Source organism: Scyliorhinus torazame, chromosome 8 (genome assembly GCF_047496885.1).
Source record: "Scyliorhinus torazame isolate Kashiwa2021f chromosome 8, sScyTor2.1, whole genome shotgun sequence".
NCBI lineage: Eukaryota > Metazoa > Chordata > Chondrichthyes > Carcharhiniformes > Scyliorhinidae > Scyliorhinus > Scyliorhinus torazame.
Window position 1 is genome coordinate 233,093,217 of NC_092714.1, and position 27,845 is coordinate 233,121,061.

A 27,845-nucleotide genomic window follows, 5' to 3' on the forward strand; every position below is an offset into this window, starting at 1 on the left:
CGACTTGCTTGCTAAGATGTAAAAGATTACAGATTCACTAAAACTAGGAATCTAATTACAGAGTTCCTGATAACACGACTATTCTCTACCTCACCTTCTCCTTCTCGCCGAATCAAGCGTATCACATGATCCACGTGGATGCATTTGATCACCATCTAGTGGCTGGATGCAGTTACAGTAAATTGTTAACCCTTCATTATTCTTACAATACACATATTGTCACCCCCCCCCCCCCCACCTTCAAATGTGCTGATTGGGGTGGGGTGGTGTAAAATTCCCCCCTATGTTATTATGACCACAATCACAGAAAGTAAATGTTATGGAGAAGGAATTTCCTGGATCACACTTATGGAAAAATTGTGTTGAAAATTACTTCAGCTTCTCCACTTTGAGCTTCCATCCAACTTTCCTGAAGGGTTAATTTTCATATGGTGCCAGAAAATCCTATTCAAATTAGGAAAATTATTGGCCGAAGGAAGGTGAAACTGCTATTGGAAAGTTAGTTTTAGGAAATAATCTTGGGTGCTGGGCTGAATTTAGTTGGATGCAATAATGAAGCTGTCCTCAGATTGGAGTTTGCATTTCTCCAATGGCTGATCTGAAGGCCGAAGGGAAGCAAGTAACATCCAGAGGGTAGCTTACTTGTTGCCTATCCGCCCACCCATGACATTTGAAATTTTACTGGTGGTGGAAAGGGATGGAGCAGGGAAACACAAGATGGCCCATCCACTTCTGGGCCAATTAACGTCTTTATTCCACTGCTGCTGGTATTTTACCCATAGCGGGGGGAAGCCCAGACCATGTGGCAAGCTCATTACCCAAAAGCGACATGGAAATTTCCTCTGTGGGTCCCCTGCACCCATCAGAGGCATCCCACCCTCACTATTCAAGGTCATCCCCCTCCCCTTTTAGCTCTGCCATGCCCTCCCAGCATCCCCCCTTTCGCTCAAGCAGACCCCCCCCCCCCCCCCCTCCCGCAGACTTACCTCGATTCCTCAGTAGTGCAACTACCTGTAGTTCTGGCAGTGGCCACTGCTCATGGCCGGCAGTTCCCTTAAGGTGGTACTTGCTTCCAAGAAAGGGGCAAAAAAAACGAGCCCTTTCACCCACGCACTTTTTAGGTTGGCAGGAAGGGGGGGGTGGCGAGATGGCAAAGAGACAGGACCCATGATACCACGGCAAAGCCGGCCGCCTCTGGTTTTGTTACAATGACATTGTTTTATTGCCGGTTTCACAGCCACAAGGCAGCGCGCACATTTTATTGCAAAACTTCGAAAAATGAATTTAACGCCACAAGATGAACTTCCGTCTTCATGAAACTAAACAGTGGCTCATGGCTACCTCACCAAAATTTTTTAGCTCAGAAATAATTCAGTGTGCTACAAGTATATTAACACGTTCGCTTGACATTTTCAAAATAAACAGATTCATACCTCCACTAAATGGCAGAGAAGAAAATGTCATGCAATTATGTCAAGCATTCATGCACTAATATTTGAAGAGATAGGTTTCAAACTTTTGGAATGTAATCCTCATCTCATCAGTATGCCCTTCCTATTAAATCAACAGTGACGTTCGCTGTATATAAAGTGTTTATTATGTTAGCTGAAACTGAGTTTAAACAGAAAACCACAAATCTTAAAACTTTTGAATTGCTTTGCCCACTAACATATGAATTACTGAAAAATCAATGTAGGTAAAAGGGCTCCAACGCCCTCGGTAATGTAAACCTCACACGTCCACAGAACCTGCTGCTGCTTCGTACGTCAACTGGTCTTTTTAATCATAAGGTCCTAAGAAAACAAATGGGGAAAATCTAGAAGCCCTAAAAATTATTAGCAATAACACAGGTGTAGATTTAAACATCTGCAACAGTTCTTTTTTTTAAAGAAGGTTTCACCTGAGGAAGGAGCTGCACTCCGAAAGCTAGTGATTCGAAACAAACCTGCTGGACTTTAACCTGGTGTTGTAAGACTGTGCTCACCTCAGTCCAACGCCGGCATCTCCACATCTTTTAAAAAAAATAAATGTTGAGTACCCAATTACTTTTTTTCCAATTAAGGGGCAATTTAGTATGGCCAATCCACCTAAACTGCACATCTTTAGATTGTGGAGTTGAAACCCACACAAACACAGAGAGAATGTGCAAACACCACTCAGACAGTGACTGGGGGGGGGGGTTACTGTTTGGTTTCAGGTGCGGTTTATTTTATTTAATTGTTCTGAAAAAATAAACAAAGACTCATGTTACGAATTTACTCAGCAGTGTAATAAGTATTATGCCAATAATCTCAAGTCACAAAATCCTTCAAAACCCTGTCTTAATCACAGAGAATTCCAGTTCCTCCTCTTCCAGGATTTAGCCTTGATCTGGAGATGCCGGTGTTGGACTGGGGTGAGCACAGTAAGAAGTCTTACAACACCAGGTTAAAGTCCAACAGGTTTGTTTCGAATCACTAGCTTTCGGAGAGCAGCTCCTTCTTCAGGTGATTTAGCCCGATTCCCAGCCAACAGCAGTGTACAACCAACTTGAATTCCACGGGCACATTACAAGGCCAGAGAAGACCCCAACAGTGGCCAGGATACCGGACCGAAATCCTAATATTTTAGTTTATTTGAATGACTTAATGGAAAGAATGATTCGCTCCAGGAGCCATTGCATGAAGAATGGGGCTTGGTTATTTTTAAACCAAAACTTTTATTATAACTATTGTATTAAACGTTTTAACTTCATGGCCAAAAGTAACAGTTTACAATTTGCACCTTAACACAACTATACAATTTCCCATTAAACAACAAGAAAATAAATATACAGATCGCAATCTATTTTACTGTGAGAGAATTGGGGACTCAGCATCAAGCAGATCAGAAGGCAACACCTCTCTCCAAAGTTTCTCTACTAACTCCCTCTCTACTGCTTTCAAAATGTCTCTCTGCCTTCCTTGGCTCCACCCAGCAATGACCTCATTTCCCAAGCTGAAAAACAACGTATCTCTGCAAGTTACAAAGCACAATAACTCCCCTGGGACTTCCCCGGGCAAACCACTGTGCATTAGTGTTATAACCTGCCTGCTTACCATTGGCTGGGGACTAATGACAATCCCACAATCCTGTGTGAGTATGAGCTTCCCCAATGAGGGGGGCGGAGAAACCATTAGTAAACTCCAAGTATAAATAAAGCTGGCCAGTTTGGAACCAACAGGAAGGAGTGTGCAGTAAGGGAAGTTGCTGCTGCTGTATATATATATATGTTATTGTTAATAAATGTTATTACTTTGTATCCTTAAAACTCGTGCTGGATTCTTCGTGGCTCTCATAAAACTGGCGACGAGGGTTAAAGTGAATAGCTGTCTAGACTGCTGAAGCCACCTCCATGGATTTTTGTTGGATACAGGTTGGAAGTTGTTTTCTATTATACCATGCCTCTGTACGGACGTTTGGATGTTTTTGATGCTGCGCTGGAAAGCTGGAACCAGTACACACAACGGATGCATTACTATTTCTGGGCAAACAATATCACCGAAAACGAGCGCCAGGTGGTCATATTGCTCACCGCCTGCGGCCCGCATACGTTTGGGGTGATTAGGAGCCTTACGTACCCAGCTGCGCCGGACACCAAAACGTTTGATGGACTTGTGAATATAGTGGGGCAACATTTTAACCCAACCCCGTCCACGATAGTCCAGCGTTACCGGTTTAATACCGCTGAGAGGACCCCTGGAGAATCCCTTGCCGATTTTCTATCCAGGCTACGCAGGATTGCGGAGTGCTGTGACTATGGTGAGACCTTGTCAGAAATGTTACGCGACCGTTTGGTTTGCGGTATTAACAATGCGGCCACCCAGAGAAAGTTGTTAGCTGAGCCATCATTGACTTTTCAACAGGCCATTCAAATAGTATTGTCCCGAGAGAGCGCAGAACGAGGAGGGCAGGAGCTACAGGGAATGGAAGTGCATGCCCCTTCCGAAGGCACAACCCCTTCCGTCCGAAAACGTCCCCCCGCACTCCTGCGATACCTTGAGCGAGGCGACGTCTGGACCGACGCCAGTGGCCGTCGGACATTCCTCCCCGAAGAGAGCCTTCTCCAGAACCAATGGATGAGGAGCCATGTCCGTGTCAGACTTGTAGGCGCTGACCCCGTCGCGGACGCCGGTCCTGGGGGCGCCATAGGCGCTGTCGTTCCGACTGAAACTGGGACCAGCCCAGGGGCCGTACCTTCCATGTGGATGAACCTGCGGCGACTACTCCTGAGGACGTGGAGACGGAGAACGACTGCCTGCAGCTGCATTGTGTGGCAGCTCCCCGTGTGGCCCCCATTAAGGTGACAGTACGGGTCAATGGTCACCCGCTTGAGATGGAGTTGGACACTGGCGCAGCGGTCTCCGTGATCGCCCAGAGGACATTCGACCGCATCAAGCAGGGTATACAGACTCTTACATTAACCGACTCACAGGCCAGGTTGGCCACCTACACGGGGGAACCACTGGACATTGCAGGAACTACAATGACCCCTGTTGTTTATGGACGCCAGAAGGGGCGTTTCCCATTTATCGTGGTGCGCGGCCATGGGCCCAGCCTGTTGGGTCGGGACTGGTTGCGCCATTTGCAGTTGCAATGGCAGCACATCCTCCAAACAGTTTCTGAAGGGTTGACTGAGGTGCTAGGACGATACCCAGATGTATTCCAGCCTGGTTTGGGGAAAATAAAAGGGGCCGTAGCCCATATCCAAGTCGAACCAGGAGCCACGCTATTTCCGGGTGGGCCCGGTGCCTTACCCCTTGCTCGAGAAGGTAGAAGGGGAGCTCACTCGTTTGGAGAGTTTGGGTATTATCAGGCCCGTCCGTTTTGCTGACTGGGCAGCACCAATTGTACCTGTAATGAAGCCAGATGCCACAGTTTGCTTGTGTGGCAACTATAAACTTACAGTGAATACGGCTTCCCGACTCGACCGATATCCAATGCCTCGCATAGAGGATCTCTACGCGAAGCTTGCAGGCGGACACTCCTTCACAAAATTAGATATGAGTCACGCCTACCTACAGTTGGAGCTGGACCTTGCCTCCCGACCATATGTAACGATTAATACACACCGGGGCCTGTATGAATATACACGGTTGGCATTTTGAGAGGTTTACCACGTGTTGCTGTCTACTTAGATGACGTTTTGATTACAGGAACGTCGGAGCAGGAACATTTGGAAAATCTGGAGGCTGTCCGTAGACGCTTTTCGGAGGCTGGAGTCCGTTTACGTTGCACAAAGTGCGTATTTCAGGCAAAGGAAGTAGTCTACCTAGGTTATCGGGTGGACCGCGAAGGTTTGCACCATGTCGCAGAGAAGGTGCGTGCAATTCAACAGGCCCCCGCCCCGACTGACACTTCGCATCTTCGTTCTTTTCTCGGTCTCGTAAACTATTACGTCTGCGCAACAATTGAAAAGATGCGTTTGTCTTTTAGTACGCATGGTCTCCCCGAGGTGCTGGTCATGGATAACGGCACTCCATTCACGAGTGAGGAGTTTGCGAGGTTCATGAAGATGAACGGCATACGCCATATCCGCACTGCCCCTTACCACCCGGCTTCAAATGGGTTGGCAGAGCGCGCAGTGCAGACATTCAAAAGAGGCCTAAAGAAGCAGTCTTCCGGATCAATGGACACGAGACTGGCTCGCTTTTTGTTTACGTATAGGACCATCCCCCATGCGGTGACTGGGGTAGCTCCCGCAGAACTCCTAATGGGCTGGAGACTTCGCACCCGCCTTAGTATGGTTTTCCTGGACATTGGCGCAAAAGTACGCCGCACACAAGAACGGCAGGGACAGGGATTTTCTTGGCATCGGCCGATTCGGCAGTTTGCGCCCGGTGACCCAGTGTTCGTTCGGAATTTTGCTGGTGGTGCCCAGTGGGTTCCTGGCGTAATCTTTCGCCAAACGGGCCCTATATCTTACCAGGTGCAAGCCCAGGGTCGTCTCCAGCACAAACATGTAGACCACGTTCGGTCCAGAAGACTATCCCCTCCAAAGATTCCCCGCCCCCGGAGCTCATTTCTACAGCCGCAGAGACCAGAGACAAGGGAAGGTAGTCCTCACAATCTTCCACTGGTGCCTCACTCAAAGCCTGCACAGGTCGTTACAGAACCAAATGGAGATAGAGACGCTGACATGACGGAGGCAGCAGACTCTGACTCCGAGATGGAGACACAGGACGCATCAGAGGGGGAATCCTCGGGTCCATGGGCCGTGGATGTACAACCGTTACGCCGTTCATCACGGAAACGCCGGTCTCTGTCTCGTTACACGCCGCCTGATCCAATGCCGCGTGCAAATGGTGTCCGGCCTGCGGCAAAATGAGTCCGACGCCCTCCTTCGCCAGGGTCTTCGGTGGATTCCTTGGACTTTGGGGGGGGAGGGATGTTATAACCTGCCTGCTTACCATTGGCTGGGGACTAATGACAATCCCACAATCCTGTGGGAGTATGAGCTTCCCAATGAGGGGGGGGGGGGGGCGGAGAAACCATTAGTAAACCATTAGTAAAGTATAAATAAAGCTGGCCAGTTTTGAACCAGTAGGAAGGAATGTGCAGCAAGGGAAGTTGCTGCTGCTGCTGTTATATATATATTATATATATATATGTTATTGTAAATAAATGTTATTACTTTGTATCCTTAAAACTCATGCTGGATTCTTTGTGGCCCTCACAAAAATTAGCCCAGCCTGAAAAACACATTCCTCCATCAATTTCACCTGCTGGCTGCTAAACCCACCCAGGCCCTGTAGAACAGAATTATTTCATTCTAACACAGGCTTTAAACCCTTAAATTGCCCACTACATTATAATCCAATTTTCCTAACATCACCACACTTCAGAAAAATGGTACCCGTTGCAGAATCCTCTCAACTCTGCCTACAACTGCCGGGGTCGCTGGATGACTTATAGTATCTTCAAGTAACTCAACAGCTGCACAACTTCTGTCTTTGCCTATTCCGAGCTCCTGGATCCAGCTTCCGCTTCTTCAATTTGGCTGTACTGATCCACAGGAAATGTTTTGGTTCCAAGTCTCAGTGTTTCATCGTCCAGGGAAAAAATAGGACTCAATGCTGAGGGGAGTCAAAAATTAATGAATGTGACAGAGGGAACTACTTAAAATTTTCATAAGTTGCTAATCGTTTCGGACACGAGTCTGACCCGAGAGGAGAAAAGCATCAACTTGTTTGTACAGGTGAAAATTCATGGCTAGTGCAGCCCCACACCCACTCCTTCCTCTCTATAGGCATCTTTGGCAGGGCAATGAACCTGAGAAACTCAATAATCAGGTCTGGGACTGAGTCATGTTCACTCAGTTCAGAGGTGCGAGGCTCAGGTTAAGTGTTAGAGAGCTATCTCTATCAATCCATTGCAGCCCATCACCAAGGATTTAAACAAAAGTGCTGTGAATACACATAGCTCTAGGATGCGTTTAACACCCAGAGTCCCATTTTGGTTGTGTATGGTGGGGTGTCTTGACGCTGCAGTGCTGAGAATGATCCCACGATCAAACAGCACTCCATGGTTTTTTCTGGCCTCTGTGAGGAATTCCCTGTCAAAGCCACGCTTACCTAAGAGTACTTGCGGATCGGGGTGCCTTGGGGTGCTATTTCCCCTCTGTGGCTTCCAGACCCCATTAGTGCCCCAACTTACCTCTTAGGTGGCCCTTGAGCCCCCCCCTCACTCCAACTCATAAGGGCAGGGCACCTTCGGGCCTGAACCCTGACACCCAGGCATCGCCAGCCTGACACTCTGGTAGTGTCTCTGGCAGTGCCATCCTGCCAGGGTGGCACTACCTAGAGCTAGTGTACCACCATGCCCAGAGTCCAATCACGGGGGGCCTCCGATCGCCTGGAATAACCCCCCCCCTCCCCCCGGGGTGCCGCTACGTCTGGTGCACGTTTGTGAGGTCTCCCAGGCACAGCCGTTTGTTCCCGGGCCTCAGGAGGATCGGGTGGCAACATATAAAGGAGCCTAATGGTTAACTTAAATATGTCAATCTGAATCTCACCCAATGAGGGCGAGATCCAGATTACAATGTCTTGTGAGATTGCATTAGATTACAATGCCCCGTGAGATTGCGGTAGATCCCGCGAGGCTTTCCGAGCGTCACAAAACACGTGAAAATGAAATTAAATGAAAATCGCTTATTGTCACAAGTAGGCTTCAAATTAAGTTACTGTGAAAAGCCCCTAGTCGCCACATTCTGGCGCCTGTTCGGGGAGGCTGGTACGAGAATTGAACTGTGCTGCTGGCCTGCCTTGGTCTGCTTTCAAAGCCAGCGATTTAGCCCTGTGCTAAACCAGCCCCCTCACAAGATGTGACGGCCTTGCCGCATCACCGAGCCGGCCGTGATGAGGCTGTTCGATCGCGCTCGCCCAAACTGTTGAAGAGTATCTTCTGCACTGAAAGGAAAATTCAACAGCAATATCATGGCAAATTTCACTGTATTTAAAAAGAAGTCTTTTTGAGTTCATGGGAGACGTTAAACTAGGTTCAAATACAAATATAATTGCATGATACATAATTGTTTTCATATTGTGTGCAAGTCCTTTGTTCAATCACTTTAGTGGAAATTTAAATCAAAAGGAGAATTAAAATTATGATTGACAAGACTGAACATGAACAAGAAACTCAATGCAAATTACCTTTTATTGTCCACAATTTAATGGACTTATTAATCTATTTAAATAAATGAGTTAATGCCTGTAAAACACACAAAGGAAAACTATACATGTTTCAGGAAGCAGTTAGATATAGCACTTGAGGTGAAGGGGTTCAAAGGATATGGGGGGGAAAGCGGGATTCGGCTATTGAGTTGGATTATCAGCCATGAACTTAATGAATGTTGGAACAGACTCAAAGGGCCGAGTGGCCTCCTCCTGCTCCTATTTTCTATGTTTCTATTCACTAATATCACAATAGGAATTTCCAGCCTTCATCAAGAGGTTTTTAAAAATTAATACTCGGCAACTGCAGAGCTTTTGTGCAGTTATGACTTTAAAATGTACCCATTTTCTAAAGTTTAACTAGGTAATAAAAGAACAGAAATTAAGCTTTCCTGAAAATTTTTGAAATAGCTTTTTACAAAAAGTATTTCATTTGGCCTTATTGATCATTTAATCGATGCATTGCGCTTTTAGTATTAATATTAATAACTGAAAAACAGTAGCAGTTCATTCTGTACCTTGCACGATGATGTGGGCCACAGCCTGGATGGAACCTTCAGTGTTGCTCGCGTTACAGTTGTACTGTCCCTGATCCTCAAAGGTGACATTCTGCATGAAAAGCCCACCAGAAGAAGTGATGGTGTACCTGAAGTCGTCAGGAATTGGGTTGTTATTACCCTTTGTCCAGATGATGCGGGGTTGAGGATGGCCAGAGACTCCGCATTCAAGTGTGACGCTCTCCCCTACCAATACCTCCGTATTTTGAGGCTGAATCACAAAAGTGGGTTTTGCTGGAAAAGTAAATGTCAAGCACAGCCTTTTAAAATATTCTACCTTAGGATAGTAAGAGTTAATCTTCCACACAAACCAGTTATAAGAGGCTGGATAGACTGGGACTTTTTACCCTGGAGCATATGAGACTTTGGGGGTGATCTTATAGAGGTCTATAAAATAACGAGGCGCATAGATAGGGTAGATAGTCAACATCTTTTCCCAAAGGTAAGGGAGCCTAAAACTAGAGGACATAGATTTAAGTTGATAAGAGAGAGACACACAAGGGTCCAGAGAGGCAATTTGTTCACAGAGGGTGGTAAGTATCTGGAATGAGCTGCCAGAGGCACTAGTAGAGGCGGGTACAATTTTATCTTTTAAAAAGCATTTAGACAGTTATATGGGAAAGATGGTTATGGAGGGATATGGGCCTAATGCGGGAAATTAGGATTAGTTTATTGGTAAAAACTGGGCGGCCTGGACAAGTTGGGCCGAAGTGCCTGTTTTCATGCTGTAAACCTTTATGACTCTATCCAGAGAGCATTATATTGTGAAAACCACAACCTCTTGCATCAGACAATTCACTAAATTGATGGAACTGTGCCCAACCTCTGCAAATAGTGTGAAGTTAACTGCCAATCATTGCATATCACACACTGACTCATCAAGACCAAGTCCCATCTTTGGGGTGTGGATGAGGGATAATTGGATTGGTGGTGAGGAAAAGGGAAAGGACGTGGTTGGAGAAAGTGGGAAGAGAAAGTGGGAATTGGCAAGAGGCTGGAAGGAAGACAAAATTGGGCAGGAATGGGGAAAATATACATTCGCAAAGGTGGTGGGTGTTGGAACATCTCAGCATGCGGGGGACACGTCCTGATTTGCAACTAATTTTTTTATTGCAAGACAAGTTCTGATTCTTGTAAAACTTCAGAGAATATTATCTTTAGTAAGCTCCAATTTATCAAGCAATCAATAAACTCCGAATTTGCAAACAACGAAGAGGTTGTGATATATTTAAGCTTTGCCAAAAATACAGATGCCAATCAGCAACGACAATAGGTTTTCATTTTTGCACAAAGATCGATTCCTCCAGGAATGTTCAAGGTTGTGCAAATGTGAGCAACACTCCAAATCAAAACCCCTTATCACAGCACCACCTACAGGCTTAACAGTGAACACAGATAGATGTGGACGCTTTTACAATGCAACTTTCCAGAGGGATGTGTTTAACTTAGGAGTTTTCAATGCATTGTGAAATGAGGGTTTTGAGTTTCCATGGGCGAAATTCTCCATAATCAGCACGATGTCCGCCGACCAGTGCCAAATACGGCGCAAATCGGTCCGGCATCGCGCCGCCCTAAAGGTGCGGACGTCTCTGCATCTTGAGCGGCTGAGCCCTAACCTTGAGGAGCTAGGCCCGCGCCGGAATGATTTCCGCCCCACCAGCTGGCGGGAAAGGCCTTTGGTGCCCCGCCAGCTGGCGCGGAAATGACATTGTCGGGCGGCGCATGCGCGGGAGCGCCAGCGGCCGCTCACAGCATCCCCGCGCATGTGCAGTGGAGGGGGTCTCTTCTGCCTCCGGTATGGTGGAGACCGTGGCGAAGGCGGAAGGAAAAGAGTGCCCCCACTGCACAGGCCCGCCCGCGGATTGGTGGGCCCCGATCGCGAGCCAGGCCACCGTGGGGGCACCCCCTGGGGCCAGATCGCCCCACGCCCCCCCCATGACCCCGGAGCCCGCCCGCGCCGCCTTGTCCCACAGGTAAGAGAGGTGGTTTAATCCACGCCGGCGGGACAGGCATTCTAGCAGCGGGACTTTGGCCCATCCGGGCCGGAGAATCGCCGGGGGGGGGGCCGCCAACCGGCGCGGCGCAATTCCTACCCCCGCCGAATCTCCGGTGCCGGAAAATTCAGCAACCGGCAGGGGTGGGATTCACGCCAGCCCCCGCCGATTCTCCGACCCGGCGGGGGGTCGGAGAATCTCGGCCACATGTTATGCACATGTTCTATTGAATTCTACTACGCTATATATCCACTACATAATGCAGATTCAAGCTGCCTAATTTCACACTTGCTTCGCCAACATTAGGCACTCTGGTATTGAAGATTACAGATCAAAAAAGCTATTGTAGAGGGAACATTATGGTCGAGTAGTTGAAACAGATGATCATTTTGGCCATACAGAAATGAAAACCCACATTTTTAAAATGTAAAAATTGAATCCGGTCAGTTTCCCGCAGGTCAAAATATACTCCACTAACATTGAGAAAGTGTGAAAGAGATGTCTTTCACCCAGTCTGATTGGTTGAATGCAATTTCTGATGTTTGTGTGTTAGTTGATCTCCAATCATTCGCTGTTTGTGAGCATGGTTTACATACTTGCCCATCCTCTGAAGTTTACCAAGTTAATAGTCTGACAACGAAAAAGTGCATTATGATTTTTTTTGCAGTAGCTTTTATGAAATTTACAATTTCAATCATTACATTTAATTGTAAAGATAAAAAAACTCGTGACTTGCATCCCATACTGCTTCACAGTTTGAGCCAAACAAAATATTCCAACAGCAAGACGGAAAAGAAAAAATTCTATCGCTAAAACGCCAATCGTATAATCTTAAAATAATAAAATGATTGACCAGCTTAAAGAGATCATGTTACAATCATCTTTCCAATGCTAAATTCTGTAGGGGCTGGTTTAGCACAGTGGGCTAAACAGCTGGCTTGTAATGCAGAACAATGCCAGCAGCGTGGGTTCAATTTCCGTACCGGCCTCCCCGAACAGGTCCCAGAATTTGGCGACTAGGGGATTTTTACAGTAATTTCATTGAAGCCTACTTGTGACAATAAGCGATTATTATAATACGAATCAGCTTTATTAAATCTTCTGTCAAAGAATAAAAAGCTATATTGCAAAATAATATCACCAGCTTTGTTTTGTTTAAAATGCAATAAGAGCATAACCTTTTCTTTAGTATAACAGAACACAAAGGAAGAATTATTTTTAAAAATCACAAAGGTTTATGGAAATATGAAATGCTCTACCGCAAGTGGCTATAGACAGGGATGATTGTAAAAGGGAATCAGATGAAGAATAGGGACGATTACAGCTGAAAGGGTTGCGCAAACACGAGTTGAAAAACACTTGGCACGGAAATGTGATGGATGATCTTCTGCGGCCTACACCTGCTCCTATTTCTTATAATCTTATTATCTTATGATCTAGGACAAACCCTCCTATGCAGCAGGAAATAAAACATGGAATAACAACACAAGTGTTCAAACATATTTCTGGTTCCTTACATGGTCCTTCCAAAATACCGGAGGATGACTTCATTCGTCTTGACCTCTCCTGCCACGTTTGTGCCATGCACTGGTAGGCACCTTGGTCTGACTCTTTTATGTCCTGAATCATCAGTGTGCCATCTTCCAATAGGTTCACACGATTGTCATCCTTCATATCTATCTCATTACTGAGGGACATAAATAAGTATGATGATGAGCATGGAGCTTGCATTAAGTGATACATGAACCCAAACCAAAATAATTAACTCATCCAGAATACAACAAAGAATTATAATTGCAATCCTAAAAAAATAAGCACACCCATCATGTTCTTACTGTTCTTGCCCTGGGCATTTTTGTGATATTTTAAAAGAGATGGTGAAGATGCCTCAGTTTTTAGTTCCCTGCAGGTTACTCACAGTTAAATGATGGAAAATGTCCTTGTAGTTAAGTGTATACTCCATTTACATAATTCCTACTGCTATCAATGAATTAAATATGGTCCAGCTTTCGTACAAGCCGCAACTTGCGAATCTGAAAAATAGGGGAACTGTTGTAGAGATATGTTAGAAACTATTACCAACACGGCTTTTGATTGGATGGAGTGGGAGTATCTCTAGGAAGTGCTTGGGAGGTTTGGGTTCGCGGAAGGGTTCATAATGTGGGTCAGGCTGTTATATAGGGCCCCAGTGGCGAGTGTGGCTACGAACCGGCGGAGGTCAGAGTACTTTAGGTTGGACCGCGGGACGAGGCAGGGGTGTCCCTTATCCCCCTTGTTGTTTGCACTGGCAATTGAGCCGCTGGCCATGGCACTGAGGGAGTGTAGGAACTGGAGGGGATTGGTCCGGGGGGGAGGGGGAGGGTGGGGGGGGGGGGGGGGGGGGGGGGGGGGGGACACCGGGTGTCGTTATATGCTGATGACCTGTTGTTATCTGTTGCAGACCCAGTGGAGGGGGTAGCGGAGGTTATGCGGATCCTTCGGGAGTTTGGGACTTCTGGGGCTATAAGCTCAACGTGGGAAGAGTGAGCTCTTTGTGGTGCATGCAGGGGACCAGGGAAGGGGGATAGTCGAGTTACCGCTGAAGAGGGTGGAGAGGAGCTTCCGATACTGGGGATCCACCTGGTGGAACAGATGGAGGAGGACTTCAAGAGATGGGATATGCTGCCACTCTCCCTGGCGGGTAGGGTGCAGTCGGTCAAGATGCGGTCCTCCCGTGGTTCCTGTTTGTGTTCCAGTGCCTGCCCATCCTAATCCTCAAGGCTTTTTTAAAATGGGTAAGCAGGAGTATTATGGGATTCGTATGGCGAATAAGACCCCGAGGGTGAAGAGGGTGTTTTTGGAGCGTAGCAGGGGACATGGGGGGGGGGCTGGCGCTGCCGAATCTATGTGGCTATTATTGGCCAGCTAATGTGGCGATGATCCGTAAGTGGGTAATGGACGGAGAGGGGGCGGCGTGGAAGAGGCTAGAGATGGCGTCTTGTGTGGGGTACGAGTCTGGGGGCGCTGGTGACGGTACCGTTGCCGCTTGCGCCGACAAGGTACACCACGAGTCCGGTGGTGGCGACGGACTCTGAGATCTGGGGGCAGTGGAGGCAACATGGGGCGAGGTGGGGGCCCTCAGTCTGGTCCCCGATACGAGAGAACCACAGATTTGTTCCGGGTAGGATGGATGGGGGGGTTTCTGAGATGGCATCGGGCTGGGATTAAAAGAATGGGGGACCTATCATCGATGGGACATTTGTGAGCCTAGGGGTGCGAGAGAGAAATTTGGGTTACCTCCTTGGAATGCTTTTAGGTACATGCAAGTGAGGGCGTTTGTGAGACGGCAGTTGAGGGAATTTCCGCTGCTCCCAGCACAAAGGATTCAGGACAGGGTGATTTAGGGTGTATGGGTTGGAGAAGGCAAGGTCCTCGGCGATCTATCAGGAACTGCAGGAGGCGGAGGAGGCCTCGGTGGAGGAGTTAAAGGGTAAGTAGGAGGAGGAGATGGGGCAGGAGCTGGATGAAGATCTGTGGGCTGATGCCCCGAGTAGGGTTAATTCTTCCTTCTCTTGCACCAGGCTCAGCCTAATACAGTTCAAAGTTGTCCATAGGGCGCATATGACAGGGGCGAGGATGAGTAGGTTTTTTGGGGTGGAGGACAGGTGTGTGAGGTGCTCGGGGAGCCCAGCAAATCACACTCATATGTTCTAGACATGCCCGGCGCTAGGCCGGGGTTCTGGCCTTTGCGTCCCTGGTAGCCTGGCGGAGGATCCTAGTAATGTGGAAGGATGCAAAGCCCCCAAGCATGGAAGCTTGGATTAACAATATGGCAGGGGTTCATCAAGCTGAAAGGATAAAGTTTGCCTTGCGAGGGTCTGTGCATGGGTTCTCCAGGCGGTGGCAACCGTTCCTAGACTTCCTCGCGGAACGTTAGGTGGAGGTCAATAGCAGCAGCACCTGGGGGAGGGGGGGAGGGGCGTTTGGTTTTTCTGTTTTGTTTAGGTTAGAGTGGGGTGTTTTCCTTACTGGCATGTTTATTTGTTAAATGGGGGTTATCGTTATTCTGTTGGAAATCTCGGGCGAAATTCTCCCGTTATCGGCGAAAGTCCCGCCGATCGGCGCAAAAAACGGCGCAAATCCACTTGCGTCACGTCATAAAAATGGGACGATAGTCTCCGGCCCGAAATGGGCTAGCAGCGACGTAACGGGATATGCGCTTGCGCAGTGGTTCACGCCGTGCAGCGTCATACGCGCTGCACGGCGTGACGGCTCATAAGGCCGCGCAGCTCCCCCCCACCCGACCGCAAACACCCGACCGCAACACCCGACTGGATGGCTGGCCGTCGCTCAGCCCCGAGGTTCGAGTCACGCGATGTGGAGGCGCTCCTGGACGCGGTGGAGCAGAGGAGGGACGCCCTGTATCCCGGGCACGGACCGCAGAGTTGCCCCACGCCACAGCCGGCATCTGTGGAGGGAAGTGGCAGAGGCCGTCACCGCTGTGGCCCAGACACCACGGACAGGCACCCAGTGGCCACAAGAAGGTGAACGACCTCGTCAGAGCAGGCAGGGTGAGCCTCCCCATATACCCCCCTCCCCCCAATATCCTCCCTCCCCCATATCCCCCCCTCCCCCATATCCCCCTCCCCATATCCCCATATCCCCCCTCCCCATATCCCCCTCCCCATATCCCCCCTCCCCATATCCCCCATATCCCCCCTCCCCCATATCCCCCCCCTCCCCATATCCCCCCTCCCCATATCCCCCCTTCCCCATATCCCCCCTCCCCCATATCCCCCCTCCCCCATATACCACCCTCCCCCATATCCCCCCTCCCACCATATCCCCCCTCCCCCATATCCCCCCTCCCATATCCCCCATATCCCCTCCCATATCCCCCACTCCCCCATATCCCCCCTCCCCCATATCCCCCCCTCCCCCCCATAACCCCCATATCCCCCTCCCCATATCCCCCATATCCCCCTCCCCATTTCCCCCCTCCCCCATATCCCCCCTCCCCCATATCCCCCATATCCCCCCTCCCCCATATCCCCCCTCCCCCATATCCCCCTTATCCCCAAGTGAATCCAGCCCTAACCTTAACCTCTGCAATGCACGCGCAAACCGATGGCGTGCATTCATATACCTGCCTAACACTGTTGCCTTTTACCCTGCCACCACCCCCCAGCCCCCCCCCCCCCCCACAGGAGAAGCGCGCACGACAACAATAGGGAGCATGTGAGGACTGGAGGAGGGCCCGCTGATGAGAGGCCACTGACCGTACACGAGGAAAGGGCCATGGAACTGGCTGGCGGACCTGAGGACCGGGAGGTTGCTGATGCAGAGGTCGGGGGCCCACCAGCAAAGTGAGCCACCGACAGCCCGTCCCCATATCCCCCCTCCCCTATATCCCCCTCCCCCGTATCACCTGATCACCTGCCTGATGTCTAACCATGCATGCTTCATTGTGTATCGCAGGACCAAACGTCCAGGCACCCATCCCCGCAGATGCACACCACCCGCAGGATGCCCCTCGGAGACCACAGGAGACGGAGAGACCCGCACCCTCCAGCATGCGACGCCCGCAGGATGCCCCTCGGAGACCACAGGAGACGGGAGAGGACCCGCACCCTCCAGCATGCGACGCCCGCAGGATGCCCCTCGGAGACCACGGGAGACGGAGAGACCCGGACCCTCCAGCATGCGACGCCCGCAGGATGCCCCTCGGAGACCACGGAGAGACGGAGAGACCCGGACCCTCCAGCATGCGACGCCCGCAGGATGCCCCTCGGAGACCACGGGAGACGGAGAGACCCGGACCCTCCAGCGTGCGACGCCCGCAGGATGCCCCTCGCACACTCACGGGAGACGGAGAGACCTGGAGCAACAGGGAGACGACACCCCCGTCACGTGCGGGAGCGACCACCCAGCGATGAGGGGGGCAGACACAGGCCCCCGTCACATCCGAGCCAGGACACCACTACCCAGGACACCACTACCCAGGACACCACTACCCAGGACACCACTACCCAGGACACCCCTACCCGGGACAGCACTACCCCAGGACACCCCTACCCGGGGACAGCACTACCAGGACAACCCCTACCCGGGAGACGAAATACCGGACAGTGACTCAGAGTTGGATGGGTGGAGACGAACCCCCACCCCAAAGTGCCATGGAGTCAGAGTGGGACGAAGAGCACGACACCAACGCCACTGCTGTCACCAACACCCTCCACCATCGCAGAACACTCACCACGGTTGGGCACTTTAGTGATGAGGCGTCTGGTACATGTCACTGGTGCGCACAACACAGCCGTCCCGGTACAGCAGGTGGAGGGTAGGAGCAGCAGAGGGACCGGGCGGTCGGAGGGCAGCCCAGGCCAAGCGAACATTTGCCGCCAGATGGATCCCGGGTTCCTGCAGTTACCACACCCACCCATAGATCCGATGCAACCACCGACCCGGAGACGAGCTGAAGAGGGTGACGGGCGGCTTGCGGCGGCTGCGGTCGCAGGTGGAGGAGTCCACCGCGTCCAGGAGCTGGGAGTGGTCCCGGTCATGCGTGCCACCCAGGCTGACACCGCACAGGGTGGCGTCCGCGGTGGAGGCAATGGTTGCGACGGTGTCAGACATGGGGAACGGTTTGCGAGGCCTGGGCCTTCCGTGCAGGGGCGTCTGTGGCCCAGGAAATGGCTGCCCTCTCACAGGAGGCCATGAGCAGTGCCAGCGCCAGATGGCAGAGGCGCTCAACGCCATAGCCCAGTCTCTGCAGGCCATGGGCCCAGTCCTCAGCAGGCCATGGCCCAGTCTCTGCAGGCCATGGCCCAGTCTCAGCAGGCCATCGCTGAGGGCAATCGGGCGCCAGTGGCCATGTGCGAGCCGGCGTCGCACTGTCACAGACAGGTTTGAACACCCTGGGCTCCATGGCTGCAAACCTGCAGACCCCTGTCGATACCAGCACGGGCCTCCAGGACTGGCAGCGCCAGATGTCGGGGGGGGCGTCGGATGGCCAGTCCGTTCGCATCCCCCACCCATGTAGCGGCCTGGGGGCCACCGGGCACCCCGAGGGAGGAGGAGGTGGTGTGGTCCGTCCCGGCTCCCTCTGTAGGGGAGGTCCCGGTACACTGCGACACCTCGGATTCCCCCCCTTCCGTCACAGGTGCATCAGTGGGCAACAGGCAGGACAGGCTGGCAGCTCGCCATCCCAGTCGCCCGGGCCGCAGCCTGGCCCATCTAGGCCAGGACGCCCCAGGAAACGGCCGCCAAAGGGATCCAGTGTCAGAGGCAGGAATCACAGGAGTCCACCTCCAGTTCTGCTGTACCGTCTGGGGAACCACGTAGACGTAGTCAAAGGGCCCGTAAGGCCAAACAATTAGACACTGAGTAAGTTGGCACGGGTGCAGGGCACAGATGAGTTTTAGGGGCTAGGGCACGTGCATGAACTCCTTTGGTTATTGAAGTCAATGTTACACCTACCGAAGCTGCCTTTGTGCTCTGTCCAAAGTGTGCGGGCGTGTCATGTACGTTGAGCGCAAGTGTGTGTGTGAGGGGTGGTCTTACCTCAGCCCCAGGTGAGTCTGCCCCCTGGGCCGCCATCAACATCCCCCCGGGCAGAGGACGGGACCGTGCGCTGCAGTGTCACAGCCGCATGCAGGGATGGTACCGGGTGGATGGTGGTACTGTGGCCATGGGTCAGACATAGTCCAACGATGTAGAGCCAGGAGCTCATCGCAGGGCGGGTTGTCATCATCCTCCATGGCCTGCGATAGACACGCGGTCCACCCGCAACTGTGTGAGCCCGGCCCGTTGTGCCGCCGGTGGATCGGCAATGGGGGGGGGGGGGGGCGGGGTGGTGTGCATGCGGGTGGGGTGGGTGGGGTTGGGGAGGGGGGTGAGGGTGCTGGGTGGGTGGATGGGTGTGGGGTGTGGGTGGTCGGCTGTTGCCATGGTGTGCGGTCTGTGGCCATACTACCCGATTCCCACGCCCATCTAGTCAGTGAAGCGGGCGGCTATCAGTCTGTCCCGTGCCCGCTGGGCCAGCCGGTAACGGTGGACAGCCACCCGCCTGTCGGTCTACCCCCGTCTGCCCTGACCATTGCCCCCATCCCCCTCATCTGGGGAGGACTGTGCCTCTCCTGCTGCTCCTCCACTCCGCCCCTCCTCTGCCTGCGGCACATCGCCCCTCTGCTGCGCTATGTTGTGCAGGACGCTGCACACCACAATGATGTGGGCCGACCCTACCTGACCGATACTGGAGGGCGGCCTCCAGAGAGGTCAGGCACCTGAAACGCATCTTCAGCACGCCAAAGCACCTCTCGATCACTCCCCTTGTCGCTACAATGGGCATCATTGTAGCGGTTCTCCGCCTCATTGCGTGGCCTCCGTATAGGCGTCATCAGCCACGATCGCAATGGGTAGCCCCTGTTCGCCCAGCAACCAGCCCCTCAGCCGGGGATGGCGTCCCTCGTACATGCCGGGGATGGATGACCGCGACAACACGAATGAGTCGTGTACACTGCCTGGGTGACGGGCGCAGACGTGCAGGATCATCATGCGGTGGTCGCAGACCACCTGTACGTTCATCGAATAGGTCCCCTTCCTATTAGTGAACACGGCCCTGTTATCTGCAGGTGGCCCGCACGGTGACCTGCATCCCATCGATCGCGCCCTGGACCATGGGGAACCCGGCCACGGCAGAGAAGCCCACGGCCCGGGCATCATGGCTGGCCCGGTCCCACGGGGAAGCGGATGTAGCGGTGCGCCATGGCATAAAGGGCATCTGTCACTGCCCGGATGCACCGGTGCACCGATGTCTGCGAAATGCCGGACAGGTCCCCACTCGGTGCCTGAATGACCCCGTTGCATAAAAGTTCAGGGCCACCGTAACCTTGACGGACACGGGGAGAGGGTGTCCCCCGCCAGTGCCACGCGGTGACAGGTGGCAGATGTGTGCCACGGTTTCCGGCTCATCCGGAGTCTCCTCCTGCATTCCCGGTCCGTGAGGTCCTGGTATGACTGCCGGGGCCGTACACACGGGGCGCCCTCGGGTGCCTCCGTTGCCGTGGGGCCGCGACGTCCTCCTCCCCCTCCTCGTCCTGTCGGTCAGGTGTCCTCCAGCCTGGGCGGCTGCCGCCTGCCCCTCTGCGGCAGCCTGCGCCGCCTCTCTGGCACGCTCCTCCTCCTCCTCATCCAGGGCAACATAGACATGAGCGGCTGCCACCACGGCGGCCAACATCGCTGGATGATCTGAAAACATGACGGCCTGGTGGGGGGGAGGGGAACGACGACATGTCATCATTGCCCATATCCCCTCCTCCCCCCAGCCAGGTGGCATGGACCGCATGGGTCCAACTGTTGGAGGCTGGCACCTGGCCAGGTGGACCAACTCATTTGCCCTCCCATCACCCTCCTCGGCACGGACCCCCTCCCCAACCTCCACCCCAGCACGGACCCCCCCCAACCCCCAACCTCCACCCCAGCACGGACCCCCTCCCCAACCTCCACCCCAGCACGGACCCCTCCCCAACCCTCCACCCCAGCACGGACCCCCCCAACCCCCAACCTCCACCCCAGCACGGACCCCCTCCAACCCCCAACCTCCACCCCAGCACGGACCCCCCCCAACCCCCAACCTCCACCCCAGCACGGACCCCCTCCCCAACCTCCACCCCAGCACGGACCCCCCCCCAACCCCCAACTTCCACCCCAGCACGGACCCCCTCCCCAACCTCCACCCCAGCACGGACCCCCCCCAACCCCCAACCTCCACCCCGGCACGGACCCCCCCCCAACCCCCAACCTCCACCCCGGCATGGTCCCCCTCCCCGGCACACCCCCGGAGCCCAGCCTACACTAACCCCCCCCCGCCGCACACACACACACACACAAGCCGAGACACACCTCTCCCTCACGCAATCAGTCTGCGGCCACGCCATTTCCTGCCCAGAGCCAACCCCCCAGGCCGTCACTCACCTCCTCGCTGGTCGGCGTGAGCCTGGAGCACCGGGTCACGCCGATGAAAAGGAGCTTTGATTCACGTCGACGTGAACGGTCATCACGTCGACGGACTTCGGCCCATCCGGGAGGGAGAATATCGGCAGGCCGAAAATCGGCTGCCTTGCGCAGACCCGTGCCATTCTCCACGGCAGCGGCGCCATTAACGCCCCGCCGACTTTTCTCCCTTCGGAGACTTCGGCGGGGGCGGGATTCACGGCGGCCAACGGCCATTCTCCGACCCTCTGGGGGGTCGGAGAATGACGCCCGACATGTCTAATTTTTGCTTGTGTGCTTTATTTTTTCTGGTTGGAGTGTTTTGTTGAAAATTGTTGAAAATTTGAATAATATATTTTTTTTTAAAAGAAACTATTACTGACGCTTTTATAGCAGAGCACTGAAAAAAAAATTCAAGGTAACCGAGCAGAGTTAACATAGTTTTGTGAAACGGAAATCATGGCGGAATTCTCCAGTAAAAAACGGGCGCAAATCACTCTGGACTTACCTGGAGTAGGTCCAGGGTGATTCTGCGATTTCCAGGGCCTGGAGTAGTCCTCACTGCTCCGGCTGCTGATATGGGACCCTGCATTTTCGGTTGGGGGTCCGCGCATGCGCACGGTGGCAGCCTCGGTCAGCCGCCCCGCACGACATGGTCGACCCACACTCCGGGACCGGCGCTGACAACACAGGCACCCCCCCAGATCACGCGTGCCGCTGATCGGTGGTCCCTGATCGGAAACCCTGGCCGTCCTGGAGGTCCCCCTCCGGCGACGGATCCCCCGCCCCCCACCAGGGTGGCCGTGGACTGTGTCCGCAGCCGCCATGCTGAGTGCCCGCCAGGTGGAACCATGAGAGAACCACGTCGGCGGGAACTATGCCAGTTGACTTTGGAGAATCGTGGCGGGGGTCTTTTTCAATGTCCCCCGACCGGCGCCACGTCGTCCGCGCGCCCGATTCACGCCGATTCTCCGCCGACTGGAGAATCGCGGGAGTGGTGTCAGACCCGATCACGGGTTTGACGCCCATTCTCCGCCCCGCGCCGAGTGCAATTCCGACGCGGGGGCTCGGAGAATCCTGCCCCATGTTTCACCAATTTATTGGAGTTCTTTGAAGAAATATAATGTGCTGTGGATAAAGGGGAATTCTGCTGCATAAACTGAACTTCGGTTTCCAGACGGCATTGATAAGGTGCCCCATGGAAAATCATAGATCATGATGCTGTAGGTAACTTACTGGCATGGAGAGAACATTCGCTGGTTAACAGGAAGCAAAGTGTAGGCATAAATGGGTCTTTTTCTGGTTCGCAAGATTAATGAGTGGTGCGCCACAGGGATCAGTGCTTGGACCACAACCTTTTACAATTTATATAAATGTCTTGGGTGAAGGGACCAAAACTATGGTTGCTAGGTTTGCTGATGACATAAAGATAGGTCAAAAGAAATTGTGAAGAGGACATAAGGAAGCTACAGAGGGATATAGATAGGTTCAGCGAGTGGGCAAAACTCTGGCAAATGGAGAATAGTATGGGCAAATGTGAAATTCTCCATTCTGGCAGGAAGTATGAAAAAAAGTATATTATCTAAATGGTGACAGAATGAAGAGCTTTAAGATGCCGAGGGATCAGAGTGTTGTACAGCATGAATTGCAAAATGTTAATGTGGAGGTACAGCAAGTAATTAGGAAAGTGTGATAACCCTCACTAGGACCATGCAGCGTTTGCTGATTGATCGCCCCATGGGCTTCGCAGAATACGGGTTCCCATGGTGAATGGGCAGCGGCCCGGCCAGCTGAGGCTCATTAGCAGGACCTTTAAATATAGCTCCATGCCCAGACCAGGAGTTCCCAATAGTCCTGGGCTGGGACATTTGTTTTGAGTGCCTCGGTGGCAGCTTTATTTTCAGTTGAAAATAAACCAGTTTGGCCTTTCACTCCGCACCTCCTGGGATTATTACATTGGCGACGAGGATCAAGCACTAGGGGCGCGATTCTCCGCTCCCGCGCCGGTTTGGAGAATCGCCTGGCGCGCCATTTTTCCCCCGCGACGCCAGTCCGACACCCTCACGCGATGCACCCAAGCGGCGGGAACGGCCCTGTCGAGTTCTGCGCGGCGCAGGCCGGAGAATCGCCCGGGACACCCAAAATGACGATTCTCCACTACACCCGCTATTCTCCGGCCCGGATGGGCCGAGCGGCCTGCCCAAAGCGACGGCTTCCTGCCGGCGCCATCCACACCTGGTCGCTGCCGACGGGAACAGCGCGGGAATGCTGGGGGAGCGGCCTGTGGGCGGGCGAGGGGGGTTCTTTCACCGGGGTTGCACTCAAAAGGGGTCTGGCCTGTGATCGTGCCCACTGATCAGCGGGCCGGCCTCTCTGAAGTAGGACCTCCTTTCCTCCGCCGCCCCGCAAGATCCATCCGACATCTTCTTGCGGGGCGTCCGGCAACCACGCATGCGCCGGTTGGCGCCGGCTGGCGCTGGCCAACACGCGCATGTGCGGGTGACGCAAGTTAGCCGGCGGATGACGCGGCGCATCTTTTATGCGGCGCCAATGCCCGGCGCACGCTGACTACGCTGCTTTAGCGTCACGCCCCCCGAGTTTCTCGCGGCCCCGATCCTAGCCCATTTTCGGGCCTTGAATGGGTCGAGATCGGGGGCCGTTTCGCGCCGTCGTGAACCTCAACGGCATTCACAATGGCGTGAGCACTTAGCCGCGGGAGCGGTGAATCGCGCCCAGGATTCTAAGCAGCCTTTTCAAAACTCCCTGACCACACCTCTGGTAAGAAACAAAGCAAAAAAAATAACCGAGAAATGCCCTTGTTTGCGAAGCTCAAGCCTTATAATGCAGACTGAACCCAGTTTTCCGAACCAGCTCCGGTATGCCGAACTGCTCCGCTACGTCTGCCGCACCAACAGTATAGAAGGAGGTGACAGACATAAAGCAATCCTTTTGACAGCATATGGAGCCCTGAAGTTCAGCATTATTAAGAGTTTAACTCATCCTGCTGCCCCAACACTAAAATGTTCAACGGGCTTTGAATCTAGAACCGTTACGACCCAAAGCCGTCCATAATTCTCCAGCACTGCCGAATCAACATGGCTTGGAGGACCCCTGGGTTACCAGAATTTCTGGCTAGGTTACAGAAGCTGGCTGAATACTGTCTCAGCAGAGATGGTACATGACCAGCTAGTGTGTGGGATCAATAATGTTGTGATACAGAATAAATTGTTCTCAGAATCCACCCTAGATCTTAAAAGTGCTATAGAGTTGGCACTAACCGGAGACCCGTGGGAAAGGGGCACAAGAACTCCAAGGGATGATGGACAGTCGGGTTCTCAGGCTGAGTGGAGGAGATCGTCACATAGAAAAGCAAGCCTTCCCAGCAAAACCTCCCACATGCTTCACCAACCACCAACAAAACATTCAGCGAGGACATTCTGGCATCTCAAAAGACGGTCGAGTAACCAAGGAAACCTCCCCAGAGGATTGCAAGTGTCCGGCACAAGACTGCTGTAAGTTATGGCCAACCAAAGGCACTGACCCCACAAAATACAACAGAATTAAAATCTTTCCTCGGCCTTGTATACTACTGTAGGAAATTTATCCCAAACTTGGTCACTTCATTGTCACCCCACACACACTTTATGGACCAAGAGTTCAACTAATATTTATTACACACAATCAATTAATTAGGAGTAGGTCATTCAGCCCATCAGACCTGCTCTGCCGTAGAATATCATGTCTGATCTGCTTTTAACGTCAACTCCACATTCCCACCTACCCCAATAACCTTTGCTGATGAAGAATCTAGCAACCTTTGCCTTAAAAATAATCAAAGACTTTGCTTCCACAACCTTTCAGGAAGAGTTCCAAAGACTCGTAAGCCTCTGAGAAAATAATAGTTCTCCTCGCACTGTCTGAAATGAGCAACGCTTCATTTCAAACAGTGATCCCAGTCTGGATTGCCCCACAGGAGAAAATATCCTTTCCATACCCACCTTTTCAAGACCCCTCAAGATCTTATGTTTCAATCAAAAGTCACCTCTTATCCTTCCAAACTCCAGCAGATACAAGCCTAGCCTGTCAAGGCTTTCCTCATAAGACAAGCGGCCCATCCCAGGTATTAGTCTCATAAATCATCCGAACTGCTTCCGAAGCATTTACATTCTTCCTTAAATAAGGCGAATGCTGTAAACTGCATTCCTTTTTTTTTATTCAATTCCCCTCGCTTTAAACAATAACATTCTATCAGCTTTCTGTAATCATAACGCAGATGCCAAAATACTGGCCAAAATCCTACCCAATCGGCGAGAAGACTGCGTACCAGAAGTGGTCGCAGAGGACCAGACGGGTTTTGTCAAAGGTAGGCAGCTAACATCGAACAGCAGGCGCCTGCTGAACGTGATAATGACCCCACCCGGGGAGAGAAAACCAGAGGTGATCATCTCCATAGACGCAGAAAAGGCCTTCGACAGGGTCGAATGGAAATACCTCATAGAGGTACTGGAGCGGTTCACCTCCTGGGTAAAACCCCTATACAACGCTTCCATGGCGAGCGTATGGACCAACAACACCAACTCCCGATACTTCCAGCTGCATAGGGGCACCAGACAAGGATGCCCACTGTCCCCGCTGCTGTTCGCTCGAGCGATCAAACCACTAGCAATTGCTCTCAGAGCAGCAAAAAGCTGGAGGGGGATCCAAAGGGGCGGCAGAGAGCACAGAGTCTCACTCTATGCAAATGACCTGCTCCTCTACATTTCAGACCCACAAAGCAGCATGGACGGAATCATCGCGCTCCTGAAAGAGTTTGGCGCCTTCTCGGGCCAAACTCTTTCAGGAGCGCGATGATTCCGTCCATGCTGCCTTCTCGGGTGACAAACTCAACATGAGCAAAAGCAGATCTTCCCGGTACACCCACAAGGAGGGGGGGGGGGGGGGGGGGGGGGGGGGGGGGGGGGGAGCACTAACGGGACTGCCGTTTAAACTAGCCCTTCACAAATTCCGCTACCTGGGGATCCAAATAGCTCATGACTGGAAAGAGGTCCACAAATGGAACCTCACAGTCTGACAGAGGAAGTAAAAAAGGACCAGCAAAGATGGAACACACTCCCACTCTCTCTCGCGGGGAGAGTCCAAACGATCAAAATGAATGTGCTGCCCAGGTACCTCTTCCTACTTAGATCCATCCCGATCTACATCCCCAAGGCGTTTTTCAAAGCACTAGACAAACTAATCATGGCGTTCGTATGGGGGGGGGGGAAGAATGCTAGGATCCCAAAGAAGGTCCTACAAAAAACAAGATCCAGGGCGGGGGGGGGGGGCTAGCCCTCCCAAACCTACAATTCTACCAGTGGGCGGCGACGGCCGAGCGAATAAGGATGGATCAAGGAACCAGAAGCCTCCTGCAAGGGGACCTCCCTCCGGGCCCTCGCCACGGCGGCACTCCCATCCCCCACCCAATAAACACTCCAGCAGCCCGGTGGTGAAAGCCACCCTCCAGTCCTGGAACCAACTACGGCAGCAATTTGGCCTGACCAGAATGTCGGACAAAGCTCCCATCTGCAACAACCATAGGTTCGCACCAGCACTGACTGACGCCACCGTTAAAAAGTGGGGCAGGTTTGGGGGGTTGCTTTTTTAGATTGTGTTTTGTACTTAACCCTGTTGGGTTCTTTTTTCTTTCTCATTTTGTTATTGATATTTTATGAAAACCTTTAATAAAAATTATTTAAAAAAAATAAAAGTGGGGCAGGGACTTCCGGTGGCAGCAGTGAGGGAGTAGGTCGCACATTTGGTGGCTCCCGTTTCGGTCGGACTTTTGGACCTGTTCCCCTGACGTTTTTGCGCTTTTGAGCGCGGAACTGGAAAGCAATAGTACTCAGGCACTGAACCCATACAGAGTTGTATGGACTTAAGAAGCCAGAGGGACCGTAAACAGCAGAAGAAGTGGTCAAGCAAGGGCACGGTGGAGGCTGTGAAAGAGACCAATATGGCCGATGTCCAGAGCAAGGCGCCGACAGCCCAGCCTACAATGGAGCGGCTGCTACCGGCCATGCAGGAGGGCTTTTTAGCTCTGAAGCGTGATAACTTGGAGGCTGAGAAGCTCGAGAAGCTGGAGAAGACGGTGGAGGAGCAGGCCGACTTTCAAACAGTGGCGCACGTGGAGATCCGGAGGTTGAGGGATCAGCAAAAAATGCTCCTGGAAAGGCTGGAGGATCTGGACAACAGATCTCGCCGGCAGAATGTAAGAATCGTTGGCGTCCCGGAGGGGGTTGAGGGGCTGGATGCTGCCGCGTATGTGGCGGGTATGTTTCAGAAGCTGCTGGGGAACGAGGTGTTCCCTCGCCCGCCGGTGGTGGACGGGGCACACAGAGTGCAGGTGAGGCAGCCGCGACGAGGGAGTCCCGCACAAGCGATGGTGGCCCGATTCCACAGGTACCTGGGCAAGGAGCGAGTTCTGCAATGAGCCAAGAGCACACAAAACTGTATGTGGGACAACAGCACCCTGCGTATTTACCAAAACCTGAGTACTGAGGTGACCAGAAGGAGGGGAGGCTACAGGCAGGTGAAGGAGATTTTGTTTAAGAACAAGGTGAAATTCGGGCTGCTTTTTCCGGCGCGACTGTGGG

General features: G+C 52.5%; 1 protein-coding gene across 1 annotated transcript in view; it reads right to left on the reverse strand.

Annotated features, from left to right (window-relative positions):
• The window catches only part of LOC140428455 (peroxidasin homolog), a 323,476-nt gene that overhangs the window by 68,961 nt on the left and 226,670 nt on the right, over nucleotides 1-27,845 (reverse strand). The window contains 3 exon segments of the mRNA XM_072514932.1: nucleotides 9,209-9,486; nucleotides 12,765-12,819; nucleotides 12,822-12,928. Of these exon segments, the coding sequence (XP_072371033.1) occupies nucleotides 9,209-9,486; nucleotides 12,765-12,819; nucleotides 12,822-12,928 (440 nt within the window).